This window comes from Triplophysa dalaica, chromosome 13 (assembly GCF_015846415.1).
Source record: "Triplophysa dalaica isolate WHDGS20190420 chromosome 13, ASM1584641v1, whole genome shotgun sequence".
Taxonomy (NCBI): Eukaryota; Metazoa; Chordata; class Actinopteri; order Cypriniformes; family Nemacheilidae; genus Triplophysa; species Triplophysa dalaica.
In genome coordinates this window covers 4,268,278-4,287,888 of record NC_079554.1, presented here as the reverse complement: position 1 = coordinate 4,287,888, position 19,611 = coordinate 4,268,278, and the positions used below count along the sequence as shown (strand labels likewise).

At 38.1% G+C, this 19,611-nt stretch overlaps 1 protein-coding gene across 1 annotated transcript; it reads right to left on the bottom strand.

The window, feature by feature from the left end:
* Window positions 1-734: 734 nt before the first annotated feature.
* Window positions 735-17,533, bottom strand: si:dkey-119m7.4 (uncharacterized protein LOC560629 homolog). Its single transcript, XM_056764942.1, has 10 exons — window positions 16,955-17,533; window positions 14,678-14,781; window positions 11,871-12,025; window positions 11,494-11,662; window positions 10,381-10,507; window positions 8,307-8,413; window positions 7,300-7,511; window positions 6,950-7,058; window positions 1,690-1,902; window positions 735-1,323 (listed from the first exon to the last, which is right to left on the bottom strand). Exons 1-10 carry the CDS (start codon window positions 17,315-17,317, stop codon window positions 1,314-1,316), a joined length of 1,569 nt encoding a protein of 522 aa, XP_056620920.1. The 5' UTR covers window positions 17,318-17,533; the 3' UTR covers window positions 735-1,313.
* Window positions 17,534-19,611: the final 2,078 nt, after the last annotated feature.

Here is a 19,611-nt window from a genome sequence, read left to right as displayed (position 1 = left end):
GAGTGAAAGGATGAAGGGTGTACTGTAGGGGAACCGAACAACTGTTTCTAGAAGTGCGTCATCACTCCATGACCATATGAGGTGGCATCATCATGCATTGAGGACCGAATCAGTTCCTTTAGAAATCCTTAATTTCTTTCAAGTGGCCGGTTAGGTTATGAGCACCTTGGTTTGGAATGACCCTTCAATATGACAGTCATTATTTTTTTTACTCCTTCGCATCGCAATATAACCCATTTGGAACAGTGTCTGGGATTAAGTGCATGTTTTTTTTTCACACCATATGGATTTGAGTAACATTTCCCAGTGCCCTGCACCCAGTCTGTCATAAAGCACACCTGCCAGCAATCACTCTCATCAACTCAAACCCATTAAGAAAAACAGTTTGTCCTGTTGCGGCTGGTGAAAGTTGTGACATATTTGTGTTTCCTGACAGGCTCCAGCTGCAGTTAATTGAAATGCCAGTTGTAGTTTAATGTCCAGAGACCGCCATTTCTATGTTAATCCAAATGACAGCTCCTCACTAAGCACTCTACAATTACATCTGAACAGTATCTGTAGCCCACACCTGTGTTCCTTGAAAACAAATGTTCAGAAAACTGAGGCTTCACCCAATAGAAAATACTTTATTTTGTAAATTGTGTAAAAATTTTAAATAACAAGCTTTTACAGAACTTTTATAACATAGCGTTACGTAAAAACAAATGTATACAAATGAGGTTTTTCCAGTTGATACAAAACACAAAGTAATATTAACCATTGATGTGATTATCCCTTTGGCAGAATAGAAGATGGGATTTACATTGAAAATCTGAAACCCTTGCATTTTGTTGTAATAATCCCCTTTATATAAATAGAACATGAACATTAAACTGTAACCATTAACCTCTGTAAAATGTGTATTGCTAAATGGGTATGAGGCTTTTTTTAATGCTTAAATGTTTTTGGAAAAAAAACTTAGCAGGACTAGATGGCAAGACTCATGAAATATTAAACAACATGAAAAAAAGCTACTGTTTATTTTGCTTTGAATGAGGACAAGAAAAATGATAAATGATAGAAATGTAAATTGAATTGCAAAAACCCAAAAATTGGTCTTTATGGCTAATGTGTAATGTGGGTAATACTTCTTAGAACTGTATAGCCCTGTTCTATTGCCGCTGGATCTGATTGGATATTTTCCTGACTATATTCAAGTACTTCTGAGAAAGAAAGATATGACAGATAAATAAATCTATGCTTCTGAGATGGCTGTTGGAGACAGTCTAATGTAGACTAGTTGTTGAGATGTGGATGATGGATTTCTGCTTGAATCACGCTTCACTGTAAGGCAAACAACATCATTTTAGATGTATTTATTTTAACTGTGACCTGCTTTAAAAAAAAAATGTTTTTCTTGAGCAGCAGCTGTTTTTTGCGCAAACCAGTTTTATTTACTAAGAAAAAATGGGAAGGGTAAACATATTCAAATTTCAGACCACAAAGAAAACAATTCTTGGAATGGTGAGGGTGAGGGCAACATTTAGAGACACTATTCTAACAACTAACCACCATATGTCAACATAAATCCCTCGAGTATATCCCTCGATTGGCAAATATGTTTACAATATTAAGCTGCATGCATGCACTAAGTTCTATTTAAAATGTGTAACAAAAACACATTGAATTTTGTGGTGAAAGTTATCTCACCTGTCATCAGTGCGCTCTACATCCTCTATTGTGTCTGGCAGGGGCTTATGGGCTGTCTCAGGCAAAAACATGGTGAGGACAGCACCTATCAGAGTGCACAGGCCAAACACCACCATAGGGGCATGATGGCTGCTGTCCCTCAAGAGGTAGATGACAGGCGCAATCACTCCACCTGCCCGAGCGCACATTGATCCCATACCTATTCCGTTTTGTCTGTAGAAACCAAGAGAAAGAAATACTTGTTTCCATATCTCACATCTAAACAGTCCATTGCAAAATCTTGAATATGGAAATTTTTATGGTGCGTGTATTGAAGCCCTCAGGAGCAACTATTTCAGTGGTAACCAAGTGGCTTTGATGTTTTATATTTTGTTTGCCTGTTTTAGATCTTTATAAAGTAGTAACCCTTTTAAGAAAAACTCTTACACTCTGGTACAGTGTAAAACATTTGAATGCATTTGAGTTTTATTTGGTATTTTTTCTGTTATGTTTTTTGCTGGTTCAAGGAGGGATGTCAGCAAAACTCACATATTTACTGATTCTTTACCTGATTTTTAATCTGCATCAAATGTAAGATTCAGTCACTATTCAATTCAATTTAATTCAAGATTATCTTTGTTACATACATAGTCATGTATGAACAATGCCTTAAAAAAATATTTAAAAGAATATAAGTAAAAAGGATCATAATTAAAAAGCTATGATTCGATTTAAAAGAACTGTGCAGGCTGAACATCATATTATAGTGCAATGCACAAGTATGACCTATACAATTCTTTGATCCCTTAAATGTTATAGTATAGCAAAGTATAATCAACTTGGCTTTACAAGTCATCATTTTAAGTTTTGGTCTGTGGTGAGTTTATATAACTAGAAATTTAGTTGAAACTTATTTTGATGTGTTGTATTATGTAAAAGTGCTGAAATGACTTGTAAAGCTTGATTGTACTTCGAAATTTAAGGCTGCAAATACACCACCAGAGTCGTTAAAGAGTGGGTGTGTCCACATTAAGAAGTCAGATGGCTTGAGGAAAGAAACTTATTCTCAGCCTCTCAGTCTTTGCTTTAAGACTATGAAACCACTTCCATATTGCAGCAAGCAAAAAAGTGAATTTGAAGGGCGGCTGGAGCCTTGCGATGGGGTGGCTTTTATGTTTTGCCAAAAGCCCATGGTCTTTTTTAAGATTGAAAAGTTTCACTTGTGTGGTATTATGACTTAAATGTTTTTCTGACGCAGGTTGTGGTAGGTTAGCGTTATTTTACACTAGTTGTGTCGATCGTGCTGTGCTGTTAAACAGTATCGTTACCTGATCCGACCAGCAGGTGTCACTGCTTTAACAATCGTCATTCATTTAAGAGCTGTTACGCAAAATTAACCAGGCTACTTATTTCTAAATTCTAAGAATTTTTTAACTGTTTACAGCGTATTTTTGTAATTTCATATTCTACTTAATTACTTATTAGATTAATCAATATGTAGACTTTTGTCATGGAGTACTTTGGGGATTAGGCTTACTGTCCTTTTTAATGTGCATATGAATGCCCCGTTTAAACAATTAAGAGGTTGTTAAACTGTCTGTCTGCTTACTAAGTTACCATCTTGTGTTGGCAAATTATTTACAGCAAGTAGTGCTGGCTGCCAATAGCTGCTGAATGTATATGTTTTAAATATGAGGTAAAATATGATGTGCAATACAATAATCAAGTATTGCCATGAAATTTAGGGCAAAAGTAATGGATAAGGACCTGATTTTTTCATATTTTTATCTCTCAGAGCAACCACTAAGTGTAAAATATCAGAAGCATTTGATTACTGATGACGTGTTATGAGGACATAGACACTATCATACGTTATAAGCTCAAGCTACAAATTGGCAAGAGAATTCTGTGTTCAGTTTCAGGTCATCTCTTTTGACTGAGAATCTTGCTCATACATTGGTGGAACAAGTTATGTTTTTTGTAATGTTATTGTACATTTTTATACTTATATGATATAAATGAATATCTGCTTTATTGGTATAGCTTTTTTGTTTCATAAACAGTAGTAAAAAGGGAGTTAATCAGTCATATTCTCTTTGTGTTCCTGTGGCATTGCTTAGCAACTCAAAAGTCATGGGTTCATTCCCAGGGAACGTCTTGGGCTACTTGCCTGTAACCTTGTTCCCTGAAAAGGCGGACGCGTCATCATGTTCCAATTTTGTCTGAAATGACGTCCGGGCACACCTACAGTGCGGAATTGAGGCGCAGCATCTCGTTCCCGCTTTTTGTGGGAACAGGGTTACAGCCAAGTTACCCGAGACATTTCCTATCAAAAGCTACACTCGATGCTGCGTTTCAAACACTATGGGAACAAGAATACCAACAGGCCCACACTGGAAGTGTCTGGACCCCCCAAGGTTGTGTGGCGAGTGTGCACAATCCGAGATGAGGCCTCAGATATGACTCTGGGATGTAGACTCCCTGACACATGAGCCTGAAGTGGCATGGACATCCAGACTATACAATCTGACAAATGTGTGCGTAGAGGACCAGCCCGTCGCATCACACACTTGCTGCAACACCTCTTGCTAAGGCCATAGAAAATGAAACCCCCCTTGCGGAATGAGCTCTGGTAAAATTTGAACAGAACGGCGAGTTCGATAGCACCTGAATATCACTGATTCTCTTAAGAGAGGTAATTTCCATTAGAACAAAACATTTAAAGGTCAGAAGCCTGACAGGCGCTGACTCCATAGGTTCGAATGGAGCGCTAACTAGACCCTTATGCACAGTCGCTTAGTCCACAGGATGAAACACTGTCCCCTGGGCCTGGGATAAAAGATCTCTCCTGACTGGGATCGCCCATGGCGAGTTGTCTAGGAGGGATACTAGGTCCGAGAACCAGATTCTTGTTGGCCAACGGGGAGCTATCAACAAGAGGCGAGACCCCTGTTGACGGACCTTCGCCAGGACTCCCGGGAGCAGAGCTGTCAGAGGAAATGCGAGAAGACGCAGTCTGGGCCACGTATGGGCCATCGCGTCCAGACCCAGGGGAACAGGATGAGTCGGAGAGAAGTAGAGGGGACATTTTGCTGTCTACTGTGTAGCATAGAGGTTCACCTCTGCTTCGTAAAATCTTTCCCATATCTGTTTGACTACTTCGGGGTGGAGTTTCCATTCCCCGGTTGTCACAGCTTGTCTGGACAGCAGGCCTGCTCCAACATTCATATGCCCCGGGATGTGAATTGCTCTGAGGGACAGGAATTTGCCCTCTGCCCAGGGCAGAATTTGCTGGGGCAATTTGTTCAGTTGGCGCAACCGCAGTCCGCCCTGGTGATTTATGTACGAGACTACTGAAGTGTTGTCCACCCGCACTAGGAAATGGTAGCCTCGTAACTGCTAGAGGAAGTATTTCAGGGCCCAAAATACAGCCATCATTACGAGGCAATTGATGTGCCAATCGAGAAGAGGACCTCTCCAGATCCCTTGGGCTGGACGGCCATCTAAGACCGCACCCCAAGCCGTGAGGGATGCGTCTGTCGTTAGCATCTTGCGATGGCAACACAGACCGAGAGTGGAACCTAAAGTCAGAAACCGAGGTCTGAACGACATAGAAAGGGTGTGAAGCCCCTCCACGGGCCTCTGGGGGTTGGACCTTGGATGAAACCCCCTAGGTCTGATCCACAACTGAAACTTTCTCATATGCAGGAGGCCCAGAGGTATCACTGTGGAAGCCGCTTCCATGAGACCTAGAACTCTTTGAAAGTAATGATTTGTCACTTTCTGGCCTAACCTGATGCTCCTCAGGGTGTTTTGGACGGACTCGACACGTGCAGGAGACAGGTGTGCCTGCATTTCGATCGAGTCCCATATGACCCCGAGATACGTTGTATTTTGCGTGGGGGAAAGAACGCTCTTTTTGACGTTGAGTCTCAACCCGAGAGCTTTGATATGAGCTAGGACGACATCCCGATGTCGTAGCGCTAGCTCTCGAGACTGAGCTAAAATCAGCCAGTCATCTATGTAATTCAAAATGCTGATGCCCCGGAGTCGCAGGGGGGCAAGAGCTGCATCCATGCATTTTGTTTACGTGCGGGGTGACAAGGCTAGGCCGAATGGAAGAACCCGGTACTGGTAAGCTTCGCCCCAGGGGAGAGATAGCTAGCCAGCGTCCCTTCCAACCTTGGCATCGGCGTGTATCCCTGTGTCCTCGCGCCAACGATGGTCGAATAGACATCGATGGCACATAAACACTGGAGGATTAAGTATTCTGCCATGAGCGAGATTGCTCGCTGTGGAGATCCTCTAGGAATGGGAGATCCCAATTTTGGTGCTCTTTCCTCCAGCCACCCAGCAGATATCTGTCGTCAAAGTACAGGGTAAGTACCTCAGATAGTGCTTAGTCACTAGTGTAAGAATCTTGGTAATATCTTTTTTTTTAAGACTTTGAAAACAACAAAGAGGGACACTTCTCCCTCACAACACATACGCACACGCACACACAAAGTGGTCCTTGAGGCCAAAAGAACCTGATGAATCGTCCGCATTCACGCGTATTTATAACCTGCAGGTGCGGGTGTAACTAGCCACATCACCTGCCAAGGTTATTTAAAGCCAAAATAATTTTTGCCGTGTTTGACACACGTGCTTCACAACCGGTCGAACAAAGACTGTTCTCCCATAGCGTTTGAAACGCAGCATCGAGTGTTGCTTTTGATATGGAACATTCATACTGATAAAAGACATGTATAAACTAAATGCACTGTAAGTCACTTTTGATAAAAATATCTGGCAAATGCATAAATGTTAAGCCCATATCACAAGATGGGGATCATAATGACTGGGGTAACCAGGGAACCAATGAACAAAATAACTACAAATGAATACAAAACAGGACAGGAAACAGGTTCTCAATAGAAACAAACTAAAATTCCAAACTACCAGGGAATACCCAGACAGGATCGTGACACTTATCAAGTAAGTTGTGAGAAAATAATCCCAACATTTTAACAGTTAGGTATTTCTCAATTACTGAATGATGTGACTCTTTATATTTCATAAGCATTCAAAAAGTTCATTAGAAAGCTTTCCTGTAGCTCAGTGGTAAGAGCATTGCTTTAACAAAGCAAGGTTGTGGGTTCGATCCCAGGGGATTGCAAATACCTATGTAAAATGTATAGGATAAAGCAATGTAAGTTGCTTTGGATAAAAGCGTCTGCCAAATGCCTAAATGTAAATGTAAATCCTCATTAAAATTATTAGGCTAATTCTATGAGTTTACCTGATGACTGTTGGAAAGACCTCTGCTGAGTAGATGTACACAATCGACAATGAGGCAGTGATGCCAAATTTGCCCACCATGGCAAGAGCAGTACGAACAGCCGACAGATCTATAAGGACAAAAATGATACATGAAAGATGTTGGTTATGCAACAAAATGCGAGGTTTTTAAATAAATGGGGGCTAATATTAACAGTCATAGTATTACAAGTATTAACATTAATGAAGTGTTAAAGTAATGGTGAAGTAGGACACATTGTAGAGAGCTAAATACAGTATATAACACTGCTCTCAGTGAACCCTAGGATTCTAAACGATGGTTTTTGAGCAGATGTCGGGTTTTAAACTCACCATCCGGTATGAATGTGGTGAGAAGGCAGGCCAGGCCACCTGTTGCCAAGAATGCTAGCTGGGATATCCTGCGAGAGCGGTTTAGAGTAAAAAGGGTAACGGTCCGTGCTGGCATCTCTACTAAACCGAAGATCATCTGCGTCAGGTAGATATTCATACCAAAGTCTGAAATATTGAGCGAGAGCCCATAATACACCAGGACATTTACAAACCTGAAACACAGACAGTCAGCAAAATCAAATACAACCTATTGATATGAACTGGGTAAATCCTCCCATGCAGTAATTGTTACAGTGCCAAAACTGTTCTGTAAATATGGCATTATTGTATTTCTATTTAAAATATTTTATTAGTTCATTTGTGAGGAATGCAAACTCATTTCTTATCCTTTTTAAGGCAAAACTCAAAGATTAATTATTTGGTTTAATTATTGTGAATAAAATCTCATATACAGTTTGTTATTAATCAGGCATATCCGTGTTAAATTTGTGTAATATTAATCTGCACCAGTAAAGATAACTCACAGTACCCAGATATTTTATTAGTTTTGACTGGTTATTGTCTGGGAATATCATACTTTGGAATGTTGCAACTAGCCAATCAGAATCAAGTATTCCAGAGTGATGTATAGTAATATGTGGTGTAGTTTATATTATGTAGCCGGATGAGCAATGGAGTGTCACGACAACAGAAGTTCATAATGTTGGAACATCACATGATTCACGTAGACTTCAAGGAGTTCCAGGAAGTTATAGTTATTCTTTTAACTATTTTATTCTTTATAAGTATTAAAGGTTATTTCCTTCGGGCTGTTGTGCTGAAGCTCAATGTGTTTCTAGTAAATTTCGGGAACTACTGAGAGGCATAATGCTATTGATGTGAAAAAAAACGTTTAGTTTACGTAAACTGAGATGACAGGAATCGCTCTAAAATAATAGTACATAGCACTTTACTTGCTTATGGACTGTGTATACATATTGTGAAAAAAAAAGTATTTCCTCATTTACCACAGGTAGAAGAGAATGAGAGACTGTTTCCTCATTGTGGGGGTTCGCACCAGATCGATGACTGTGTACTTTCGCTGGTCCTCCAGTTTCTCTACATTTTTTAGGCTCTGCAAAAAGAGAGGAACATTTTTAGCATAGTGATTCTTCAATGCAACAACCTATGGGGAGTTGTGAGAATTGAATTGGGTTAACATAAAGATGGCTGTTAGTTGGTTCAAACTGACCATTTAATGGTTCAAGATGGCTTTGACCTTTAACTACACTCTAAAAAAATCCATAACAATAGGGCACAATATATTGTATAAATATTCATTTTTACAGTTGTTTTACCTGTATTTTACATTTTGGATTTAAATTGTATTAAATTGCATTTCAGCATTATTGGAAATGTTCGTAAAATAAAGGAAAATGTACTGTTAGTTTTCTACCAGTACTTCATTCATTTTTTTCAAGATTTTTCAACAGTGTAGTTATTAATAGCTGGTGAGCACTTGGATGAGCTGAAAGACCATCTTGGATCAATGTCAAAACCAAGCTTTAAAGGGGAACTCCACCCAAAAATGAAAATTCTGCCATTAATTACTCATCCCTGGGACCTTTGTTTCTCCACAGAATGCAAATAAAGGTAGTTTTGGAAGCTTTCTGACTAAGATTGCAACACAACCAAACTTCAAAGCGCTGTAAGTGCTCAAAGACATCTTTAAATAGTCCAGGCGACTCCGGTGGATCAGTATCTACAAATAAAATGTGACGAGGATACTTTTTGTGCGCAAACTAAAACAAACTAACAACTATGTTCAAAAACCTTTTGATTTGAGTGTTAGTTTCCAGCGCACGTTCATGAAAGCCACACGAAAGTGCATACGGTGTTCTGACGTAAAGCCTGTGTGGTCAGAACGCACATGCGTCGAGCGGTGCTGACACCGGATGCACTGTCATGTGGCTCATATGTTTGGTTGCGTTGAAATCTAAGGAGGAGTCAGAAAGTTTCCAAAACTACCTCAATATGTGTTCTGGGAAAAACTGAGGTCCTAGGGATGTTGAACTAGGCTACTTCATTTTTGAAAGGAATATTTCTTTAAGGGAAACGACGCTGAAAAATGAAAACTCTACCCTGAATCACTCAACCTTAAGTCGTTCGACAACCCTAGGACATCCGTTTATCTTCGGAACACAAATTAAGATTTGCACTTTGAATTTCAGTTATTTTGTTGTCTATGGGGGGGGGAGTCAGAAAGCTCCCAATACCATCTTAAATGGTGTTCCGATGAGGAAAAGATGTTCTTATAGTGTTGAACGACTTGAGGGTGAGTACATTTAAGTGGTATGTGTAAATTGCTTGTGCAGGACTTTTAACAAATGTTATCTTCTAGTTTAGCTTAATCTCCACCAGCTGTAAACTTGGACACCACTAACAGCAAGAGTGATAGTAACTGAACAATGGTGGTATCCATTTACTTGGGTTAGTTTTGTGTCCATACAATAGAAGTGAGTAGGATCCGCCATTGAAAGAAAGAAAGTCATAGGAGCTTGAAATGACAAGAGGGTGAGTAAACGATGACAGAATTTTGAGTGAACTATATTAATTTGCTGTTCACAGGTTTTTCAAGTTATAGTTGACTGGAGGAAAAACAGATATGTGAATTGCGCCAAGGGCCACATTATGACAGCTTCTAAAGCTCAGAAGGGAAGAGGAAATACAAAAGTTTGAAATGTGCTTTGGTTAAAAGTTATTAAATGTTTTATAATTGGTTGTAATTATGAAATTATAAATAAATGTCTTATTTGCATAAACAATGAAAATAAAAGACTATCAATTTATAGTTCCCACAAACTCACAAAAAAGTCATTTAACTTGTTTTGAAGTATGTTTTATCTAGTCTTTGCAGTGGTTTTATGTAGATTTAGTAGTAGATTTAAATTGTTAAAGATACAGTATTCAATGATCAAATAACAATTTGTTAAGTTTATTCTCCCAAAACCAGCATTTTGGTTTGTCAGTTTACAAACAAACAGTTTTTGTGTTGGGTGCTGGTCAAAGATCTAGAAATGTGGAAGTACGACTATGCCAGACCTGGAAAAGTTCAATGTCATCGTCGTCCAAAGGTTTGCCGTTAATAAGTGCTGCCTTACGAATCAGATCCAGCGCTTCCTCATGCTTCTGATTGGCCATCAGCCAACGAGCAGATTCAGGAAGAACCCTTAAACACACAACCATGAACATACATAAATAATCATAGGGACTGTTCACCCAAATATTATAATTATTTCATCAATTACTCACACTCAGTTGTTCAAATTTTGCATACATTTCTTTGTTCTGAGGAAAGCAGAGAAAGGTATTCGGAAAAGAAACAAAACTGTTCTTGGCCACCATTAGGCGCTTTCTGATGGGATAAGTCCAGGAACAAAGTTCCCGAAAGAGTAAAGAGGGCTTTCCTTCGTGAGCTATGTTTTCACTCAGGTCAAAAGTGCCCCAGAACTGTTGGCTTTCCCACATTCTTCAAAATATCTTACAACGCAATTTTCCTATTTTGGTGGCCAAGAACTGCTTGGTTAAAATCATTCTTTCAAATATCTTTCTCTGTGTGCATCAGACGAAAGACATTTAAATAGATTTGGAACAACTTGAGGGCGAGTAAATGAAGACAGAATTGTAATTTTAGGGTGAACTGTTTCATTTAAAACAAATACACATGAAAGCACATGCAAGCAAACAATAATTTCCTGATGAAGGCATAACAAAACGAATAAAGTGTATAAATATTAAAGTTGAACATGTGCTTATTACAGTCCCCATAAGTAGGTTCAAATGAAGATGTGTCATTCATAATAGCACACCTGAGAAATTTTTGATCCGTAAACAAAATTAAAGATGATAAATCTGAAATGATTTAATAACACATTATATAACACATTTACTGTTTTGGGCACAACAATTGTGCAAAAAATTATATTGTGACAGATCTACCTTCAAGCCATTTTAGGTGTACATTATGATAAATGTATACAAAGCAATGAACAAAAGTGTCTTGTGACTAAATGTGAATATGAAACAGAATATGGTCTTTATTCCCAATTCTCCCTCCTCCCGCCTGTGAATCATCGGTGAAGTGAATATACTGTATGGCTTAGTGACCTCCTGTATATTTCCTGTAGATGAGCTTTCCGCTTCTGTGCAACTCACCAGATGTAAAACAGGAAAAGGAAGCCAGGGGCAGAGATGGCCAGCTGCAGTTTACGCCAGTCTGGAATCAAGTATGCCACTCCAGCCAACAAAATGTATCCAAATCCAAAAAAGTAATCTGTGATGACACCTGCCAGCATGCGTTGTTTGGGGCCTGTCCACTCAGTACCTGCACAACCAGACAGAATGCACACAGTAGACCGTGAACAAAACCGGAAGAAACCAAAACATAAACATAATCCTATGATAAACATTTTATAATCATAGGATAAGATGTTTGATAATTCCAACTCTGAGCCTAGTTCCCACTCTTTCCCTATCCTTAATTTTCTGGCCTGGATTGGAATATATATTTCTCTAGTGGATTTCTTACTCACCCAACACAAATGCATTCATGATCACTGCAGACACAGTCATGCCCACCACAAAGCGAAGCATGACATAGATATAGAAGTTTGGAGCGAAAGCTGCACCCACTCCAAAAATGACCTGTGCTGCTAAACCAATCAGTATGATTGTTCTGCGGCCGTACCTGAAACAAAAAAAAAATTCATTGATATATGTACTGTGATTTCAGAGGTGAATTTCATAAAACATCTCGATATGTATACTGTAAAACATTGCATTTTTGCAGCAGTTTTGCCAGTAACTTACTTTAGATTTAATTGACATTTTTGTTTTAAACATAAACTTACCTAGTTCTTATATTTGCTTTCATAAAACAAGACTAGATATCTTAAGTAACTTTTCTTGTTATGTAAATGTATCGTAATTTTAGACGTTTTAAATATTTTACTAGAAAACAAAACTGTCCTATTTTTGCAGTGTTGCTGTGGTAATGTCAGTACTGAGACCAGTCTTTTCTTACTCATTTTGCATCTCAAAAGAAGAATTGTTTTAATCTTGGTTAAAGGAAAGTTTGACCGCAAATTTGAAAACAGTACTTATAGGAATGTAGTTGAATCTACAGGAAGTTACTGGCAAACCTCCTGTAGATTTTTTATACATTACTTTCCAAATGCGGTGGCTCTTGACAGGTTTCACATCGGACTCCTGCAAGTGGCGAATCACAACAAAATTCATGGACACAAATTTTCCTTAATTTGTGTCATTCAGCACGACTTTCAATTGAATGTATTTTGATATGATACAATATATTTAACAAAGTGGCTCATTTGTATGAATTCTTATGTTCTCATTTTAGTATGATTTGACCTTGCCCCTGTGACATTAGGGTTAGGGGCGGGGTTAAAGTGGGCCTTCATTGTTGCTTAGCCGCCTCGTAAAATCTGCGCATTTTAACACAATTTGCCTTGGTGCCTATCGTGCTAAGGTTTGGAAAAAGTAAGGCTTATCTACCTTGTAAAATATATACAAATTCCGGTAACACTTCACATTAAGGTTCCCTTAATAAAGCATTTATAAATGTGTTCATTAATGATTAGAAAGACATTTACAAATGCATTAAAAAACAGTAATAACTGCATGAAAAGTGGGATTCCAACGAAATATCTGCCAAATAGTGAGCCATTTTTATCTCACATGTTATAAATGCATATAAATATATTTAATTATTTATTTGACTCGAAAGCAGATTCATTGTTATTCTCTATGTTGTTTGCAGAATAGGCTGTCAGACGGGAGACTGTAGAGTATTCTGTTGTTTTTTCTTATTATTGTATATTTCAAACCATGTTGCTCACCTGATCCGATTCCGAATGTCTTACAATGCCTTCAGATCATGATGCTTATCCAAAGCAGTTTTTTATTTTTTACCAAGATAAATTCATCAAACTTCATCAAACATTTTTTTCTTGCTTACCAAAATAAATTCATCAAACTTTTGATCACTAAATGCACAAAGGTTGTTGTAAACTTGTTTGTTCACAATGTTTTATTTATCATTCAATTATTTCCAATAGTTAATCAAAACCAGACATCGCTTATTTATCGTTGATGTGAATCATACATTTTGAAGTATTCATAGTAAATGAAAGTGCACTTTAAAGATATGTGGATGCCTGTGAAGTATTCATTCTCAACAATAACACCCTAAAGTCTCAAGTCTGACAGGCTTTTTTGCAAATAAATTACTTTATTAAGCATTTATAAAATGGCTGACTATTTGGCAGGTATTTCTTTAAAATCACTTTATATTTACGTAGTTTTGACTGCTCTATAATGCATTTGTAAATGACTTATTAATCATTAATGAACACATTTACAAATAGTAAACACATAAATTAATAAGTAAAACAAACGGTGTGTATATTGAAAGTTATGCTGAGCAACATGAAAAAGGGTTAATCCGTGTCCATAAACATGCATCATTAGATTCTAAATTGTGGCTCTAAAACATATTCTAAATCAAATGTTATGAACAACAGGCAGGAGCATTTTTCTAATGTCACCAGTAGCTTAAGCTATGTGAATCTGTAGTAAATTTAGTCTGGGTCTCATTTTTTTTTTACACTGTGTATAGTTGTGATTTGGTTTTTCAGAATGAGGCGATGGCTTAGCAGTCTATACATGTTGATTTGTACTTAATATGACTAGCTTCCAGATGTCAGATGAATCTAGAGTTTGCCTAGACACCTTTAACTTCCACAAAAGATATGGAAAGCATTTCTCTTTAACTTAAAATTTGATGATCTATACTAGCCTATCCATATGCAATATGAAAATTAATTCAAGCCAATTAGGAATTCATAGAAAGAGCCAGCTTGTGAAATAGGTATGAATTCCCATCAGATTGTGTTGATATATATATATTTAGATATCGCATATTAAGATACTTAAGATTGAAAGTCGTGCTGGGTGACCCTGAAAAATGTTTTGCTGACTGACACTGAAATTTGTGTCCATGAACACACATAAATAAATTACAGTTCGTGACAATGACACAAATTCCCCTTGAGACAGTGTTGACCATAGATCTGCTATTGTCTCTCCAGCTCTGAAATCAACATGTGCTGCTTATTAGAGACGCTTTCTGTAATCAGCATATATTTTAATCTAGAGCACAGGAAGGCATTTCAGCCCACACTCCTTTGGCATGCATGACCATCTTGTCAATCATGTTAAATAAAACTTCTTTTAACCTCGACATCCCCATATCAGCCCTTGAGAGTTCTGAAATGTGTGTTTATATGACCTGAGTTATCTTGGATATGCTTTTACTTACTTATCAGCAAGGGCACCAAATAGCACAGCTCCAACCAGCAGTCCAAACATATAGATAGAAGATCCAATGTTGTTTAACGTGGCATTTTCACACACAAGATCCCACTGTAGGGTAAAAGGTAAAAAGAGACTGAAATATGGAAATAGAAGGTTTCGGAGGACAGCAGCGACCTATTAACAAAATACTGCCCAGAAGAACATAACTTTACATATTTATACAAAAGTAGTAGTCGGAGAATACTAATAATATTAACAAGGGTAACCTCCCACTGCTCTTGGCGTATTAAATGGGTCTACTCCTCGATTGGGTCATGCTGGCATCACTATAATTACATCTGAACTGTTTTTGTCCTCAATAAACTTATTTTAATGAAAGCTGATATTATATTAATCAAATATTCAGAGACGGCAGGCCGACTTGAAATCTCAGTGGTTCTCGCAAATATTTTGAGTCAGTGCCACATGACAGTGGGAGACAGGCAAGAACCTGTTTTTGTTTAGCTGAAGACAGGAAGACATTAAAATACCTTAAGATGAAAAAGAAACAAGTGTGACAATTGCTCACCTTTCAATTGCCTACTTCTGTATCATGGCAAATGTTTGAGTGCAATCTGAGACATTATTAAGACATAGATTTTTTAAATAACTGTAGAGATAACCGTGCGATTTCTATGCTCTTTTTAAAAGAAGAATCTGGGAGGCATAAGAGTCACGCAAAAGCTCCCATTCCTTTGTTATTTAATCTCATTTCTTCAGAGGAGGAATATCGTATTTTTGATGATTCTTTCTTATGGGTTTGGTTCCATAGCCAGGTCCCTTTCTCTGCTTCCTCTTTCCCCCTTCCCTGCAATTCGTTTTTGGCATATCAGTTGGATCAGATTGTCAGACCCCTGTTGAGAAGCTGGGCCAGGGTCCAGCGTGTGTAAATTAAAGCAGGTTCTTCTAGACGGTCCTGCTGTGAGCAGCCCATAACTTCTGCTCATCTACTCTTCATATAAGCAGTCTCACATAGCAAAAGAAAGGCAGTTTTATTGATCTATTTCACAGCCCTGTGAACTACATCTCTTTGATGAAGCCGTCTGAGATTCCTTTACCATGAGACCCGAAGCCCTGCACCCAAGCCATCTAAACCACCGGACTAGTTTAGATAACACAAGATGCCAGGTGCACACTATGCTTATTTTTTCTGTCTGGTATAATATGAGCTCAGTGACATATGACATTGGTATTTTGTGTCAGGCTTCAAAATTATGTCTTAGCTAAAACCTTGACTGACAGTGATGATTGTGCTATCAACCATGCCACAATCTGACATCCTCATGGCTGTGTTTACATTGGGCATTAACACGCAACCTGCCTCTGTATGATGCAAAAAAGGCAAGTGAGAATAAAATGTTTTCTGAACCATGTAGAAACACAATTCAGCTGTTGTATTTGAAATTCATAGGTCAACATCACACAAAACCGTACTCGTGTTCATTATTGCACCTGCTTTATGAACTCCGAAGGCTGTCAGAAAAGACACTGCTAGCATGAAAAGTTTAGCATTGCAAAAGTTGCACGTTTCAGAGCATTATTATTATTATTTGTAACCTCTTCATTCTCTTCACATTCAGAGATTTGAAATCTCCAACAACTTAAAATAGCTTTTAGAAAACTTTGTCACATTTGCACCAGGTCCATTCCAATGGAGACTTATTGAAATATTACGCGGGTTTCGATCAAAACAGATATCTAGTTTGAGAAGCCACTTGATGTGGTCCTGACCGCATGTCAATGCCATATGAAAACTCAGCTATTGACATAGGAAATCGGAAGTAATGCACCAGCCCATGCAAGCCATTTTGCTCTAGCCAAATTTTCCTAGAAACAAAAATGGAAATTATAATACACACTGTAACTTTGCAGGAATGCGACCCAAATTTGCTTTGACACTTTTCTGCAGCAAGAGGCGGAAACTTATTACATTTACATTATTTTTTTAATCCAAAGCGAATGACCAATGAGTGAACATTACAAGCAGTTTGTCATAAGAGCCAATGATATACACATTGTTGTACACATTGCTATATTTTAAGGACGAGAATGATCAATTCATAAGCTAGACCAGAAGGGAAGGCCAGAAAAAGAAGAACTGAAAACCATTACAAAAGTCAATGAATTGGCAGTTGTAGTGCGTGTCACATATCACATTCAAAGACTGCTGATTTTGCACTATAACAAACATGTATGCTATATAACATACAACGTGTCGTAATGTTTCAAGATAAACACTCACCTCTGTGACAACAGTGCTAAGAAAGACATCCTTGCTGAACTCCCACCCTCCCTTGCAGCTCTTTGAGGTTGTTGAGTGTTCACTTATTGGTAAGCTGAGGTCACTGTGATTGAGCTGGTACAGTTGAACATTCTGTAAGGATGAGCAGGTCTCCCAAGAAGCATTGCTGTTGTTAAGGCCCAGCAAGCGGGGATCACCCACTGGCTGGGAGGATCTGCACAGGTGAGGTGGCACAGCACCAGTGAAAACGGACACCAACATGTGGAAGGCCAGGAAGATTTGCGGTAGGCAGATCCACACATAAAGTGTCTTCTGGAAGCGTCCAAACCCACCGATCCGGTCCAGGACCTCATCAAAACTCATTTTTCCTGTCTTGGAATGTCAGATCAGGTAAGATTAGCTGGGGTCGGAGCTCTTTTGAAAGACCGCAAATCTCTTTTCTTATTATGATGTTTTCAATTCTATGTCATGGAGCCCCTGTTAAGACCAGTGGGGAGTGGTGCTATGTGAATGGCTGTATGCCACCTGTAACAGAGAGAATGAGAGGTAGGGAGAGAAAAAGTGAGATAGAGAGCGTTATACAGCAGGCTGCAGCTGACTTCTGCAGTTTGGATTGTTTGAGGGAAATATAAGGAGGGAAGGGGGTGGGAGTTACACAGATATCTGAAGGCAACCAATAAGTCGTAGGGGGAAGGACCAGTGAGAATAAAAGGGAGGGGTAATTAAATGAGTGGGAGGAGATTACGCCACAACCTTCTTTACTTTGACACTCTCTTTCTATTGGGTATTTTTGCCATGTCCCTGCCAACTTGTTTCTTCCTTTTTACTTTGGTTTTACATAAGGTATGTTTGTGCGTTTGAAAGAGAAAACTGAGGAATGAGGCTAAGAAAACTGTTACTATTCGTAAACCATCACTTGCGAAGTTTGAACCTGCAAACTTTTAGTTGCTAACCCAAATCTTGAAGACACATGTACACAGTTTCAGAAAACATCTCAACAATGTCAAATACGCCAAAGCATGCAACTGTCAAAATGCATTCAAACATGTGAGTTTCAAAAAATATTGCCAAAATAAATTTTGTCAGAGTTCCTAAAAACGTAAGACACATAAAAACTGCTTTGTAGTTCTACAGAAAACTGTTTGTGTACTAAGAAATCAATATAGTACCGAGAAAAGGGATATTGTCACAACTTGCTTTTTCTGTGTCATTTCATTCCTTCATCAATTAATTTAGGCTGGAGTCAGATGTTTAAAACGAAAAAGCTCTGTTAGACAAACAGTTTATAAAACAAGGAATCAGAATTATCAGGATGAAATATCAGGAGAATTGAAGAAAATCTGGACGGATAAATGGGGACGCTTTGTTCAGCATTCTTATGTAAGGCGTGGGAGAAAATTACACCACACACACCCATCCACATAGTAAACACAGGTCTCTTCAATACATGAATATCATTCACAAAAACTCAGCATGCCCAAGCACAAAAAGCTCATTGTGGCTCTCTCTATCACGTCAGAGTTTAATTAGTTCACTAATAACAGTGGAGCTTCATAGCCATTGTGAAGAATATAATCAATTTCTACACATTTTAATACTGTAGAAACAATTCTTCTGGCAAAGAAAATGTTTAGACACTTTCTGAAAAATAGTTTTGTGACTGAGCCTTTTTACCTTAATGATTATATATTTATTTTATTAAAACTCTAAGGATTTCAACAATATCTTAGACTATTTGAAGGAGTCCATCACTTTGTATTAAATAATAACATGTAATAGAACACCAAATTTCTTAACATTCAGAAATGTTTTTGTAAAAATCACAGAGAAAACAGACCTGCTACAGTCGTGGTGAAACAGAAATACAAGAATGTAACGGGGACACAGATCTCTCATCTATGGCCTGGAGTGTCATAAGAGGTGTGGTACAGACCTGCAGCCATTGGGTAACTGTTACTTGTTTGAGATCAAATGAATTGATAGCACTAGATTTCCCTAAATAATGAAGGTGCCTACAGTGTATCTGTGAAAAACTGGAGCAAAAGACTTAACCCCGAAGAAGTAACTGTTGGATCAAATGTGAACATTTTAGTGCATTCATGAAATCTAACTGGGTTTGTTCATTTTTAAAAACAACTATCACTTTTAAAAATATATTGACCACAGTGTTAGTTCATGTTACCTGATGCTGATGCATTAGTTAATGAATGAGATCTTATTGTAAAGTGGCATCATACGTTTAGTTTGGTCTGTTGTCTGCAAAGCAGGTTTATACCATTTAAAATGGTTGTGAATTTAAATGACATAAGAGAAATGGAATGCTGGTCTACCGAAATTGTGGTTTAAATGCTTCCTTTTAAAATATTTCTCTATTCAGAGTACTTCAACATATTTTCGGTGGGTTTGAATGAGAGCCAAACCTTCTAAGGATACTGGAGGTCAAAGATTCACAATGCCTCCAGTCTCCAAATATGTTCATAGTGCCTTATGATAAAAATAGTTGGCATGGAATTTGACAAATTTGGAATTTTTGTTCAATTTAGAATCAAACTTAACACACTGTGGTAGGATACTATGGGGGAGAAAATACCCACTGCTCTATACTGATAAGTACCTGTGTTAAAGTGAAAATTAAAGCAAATATCAAGAGTGCTGCA

Excerpts from the sequence above, each read along its gene's own strand:
- si:dkey-119m7.4 (XM_056764942.1), bottom strand. The coding sequence starts at position 17,317 with ATGAGTTTTGATGAGGTCCTGGACCGGATCGGTGGGTTTGGACGCTTC. Across the intron at positions 8,414-10,380 it reads ATGACATTGAACTTTTCCAG|AGCCTAAAAAATGTAGAGAA; the intron begins GTCTGGCATAGT and ends CTCTTTTTGCAG. Across the intron at positions 7,059-7,299 it reads CACCACATTCATACCGGATG|ATCTGTCGGCTGTTCGTACT; the intron begins GTGAGTTTAAAA and ends TTGTCCTTATAG.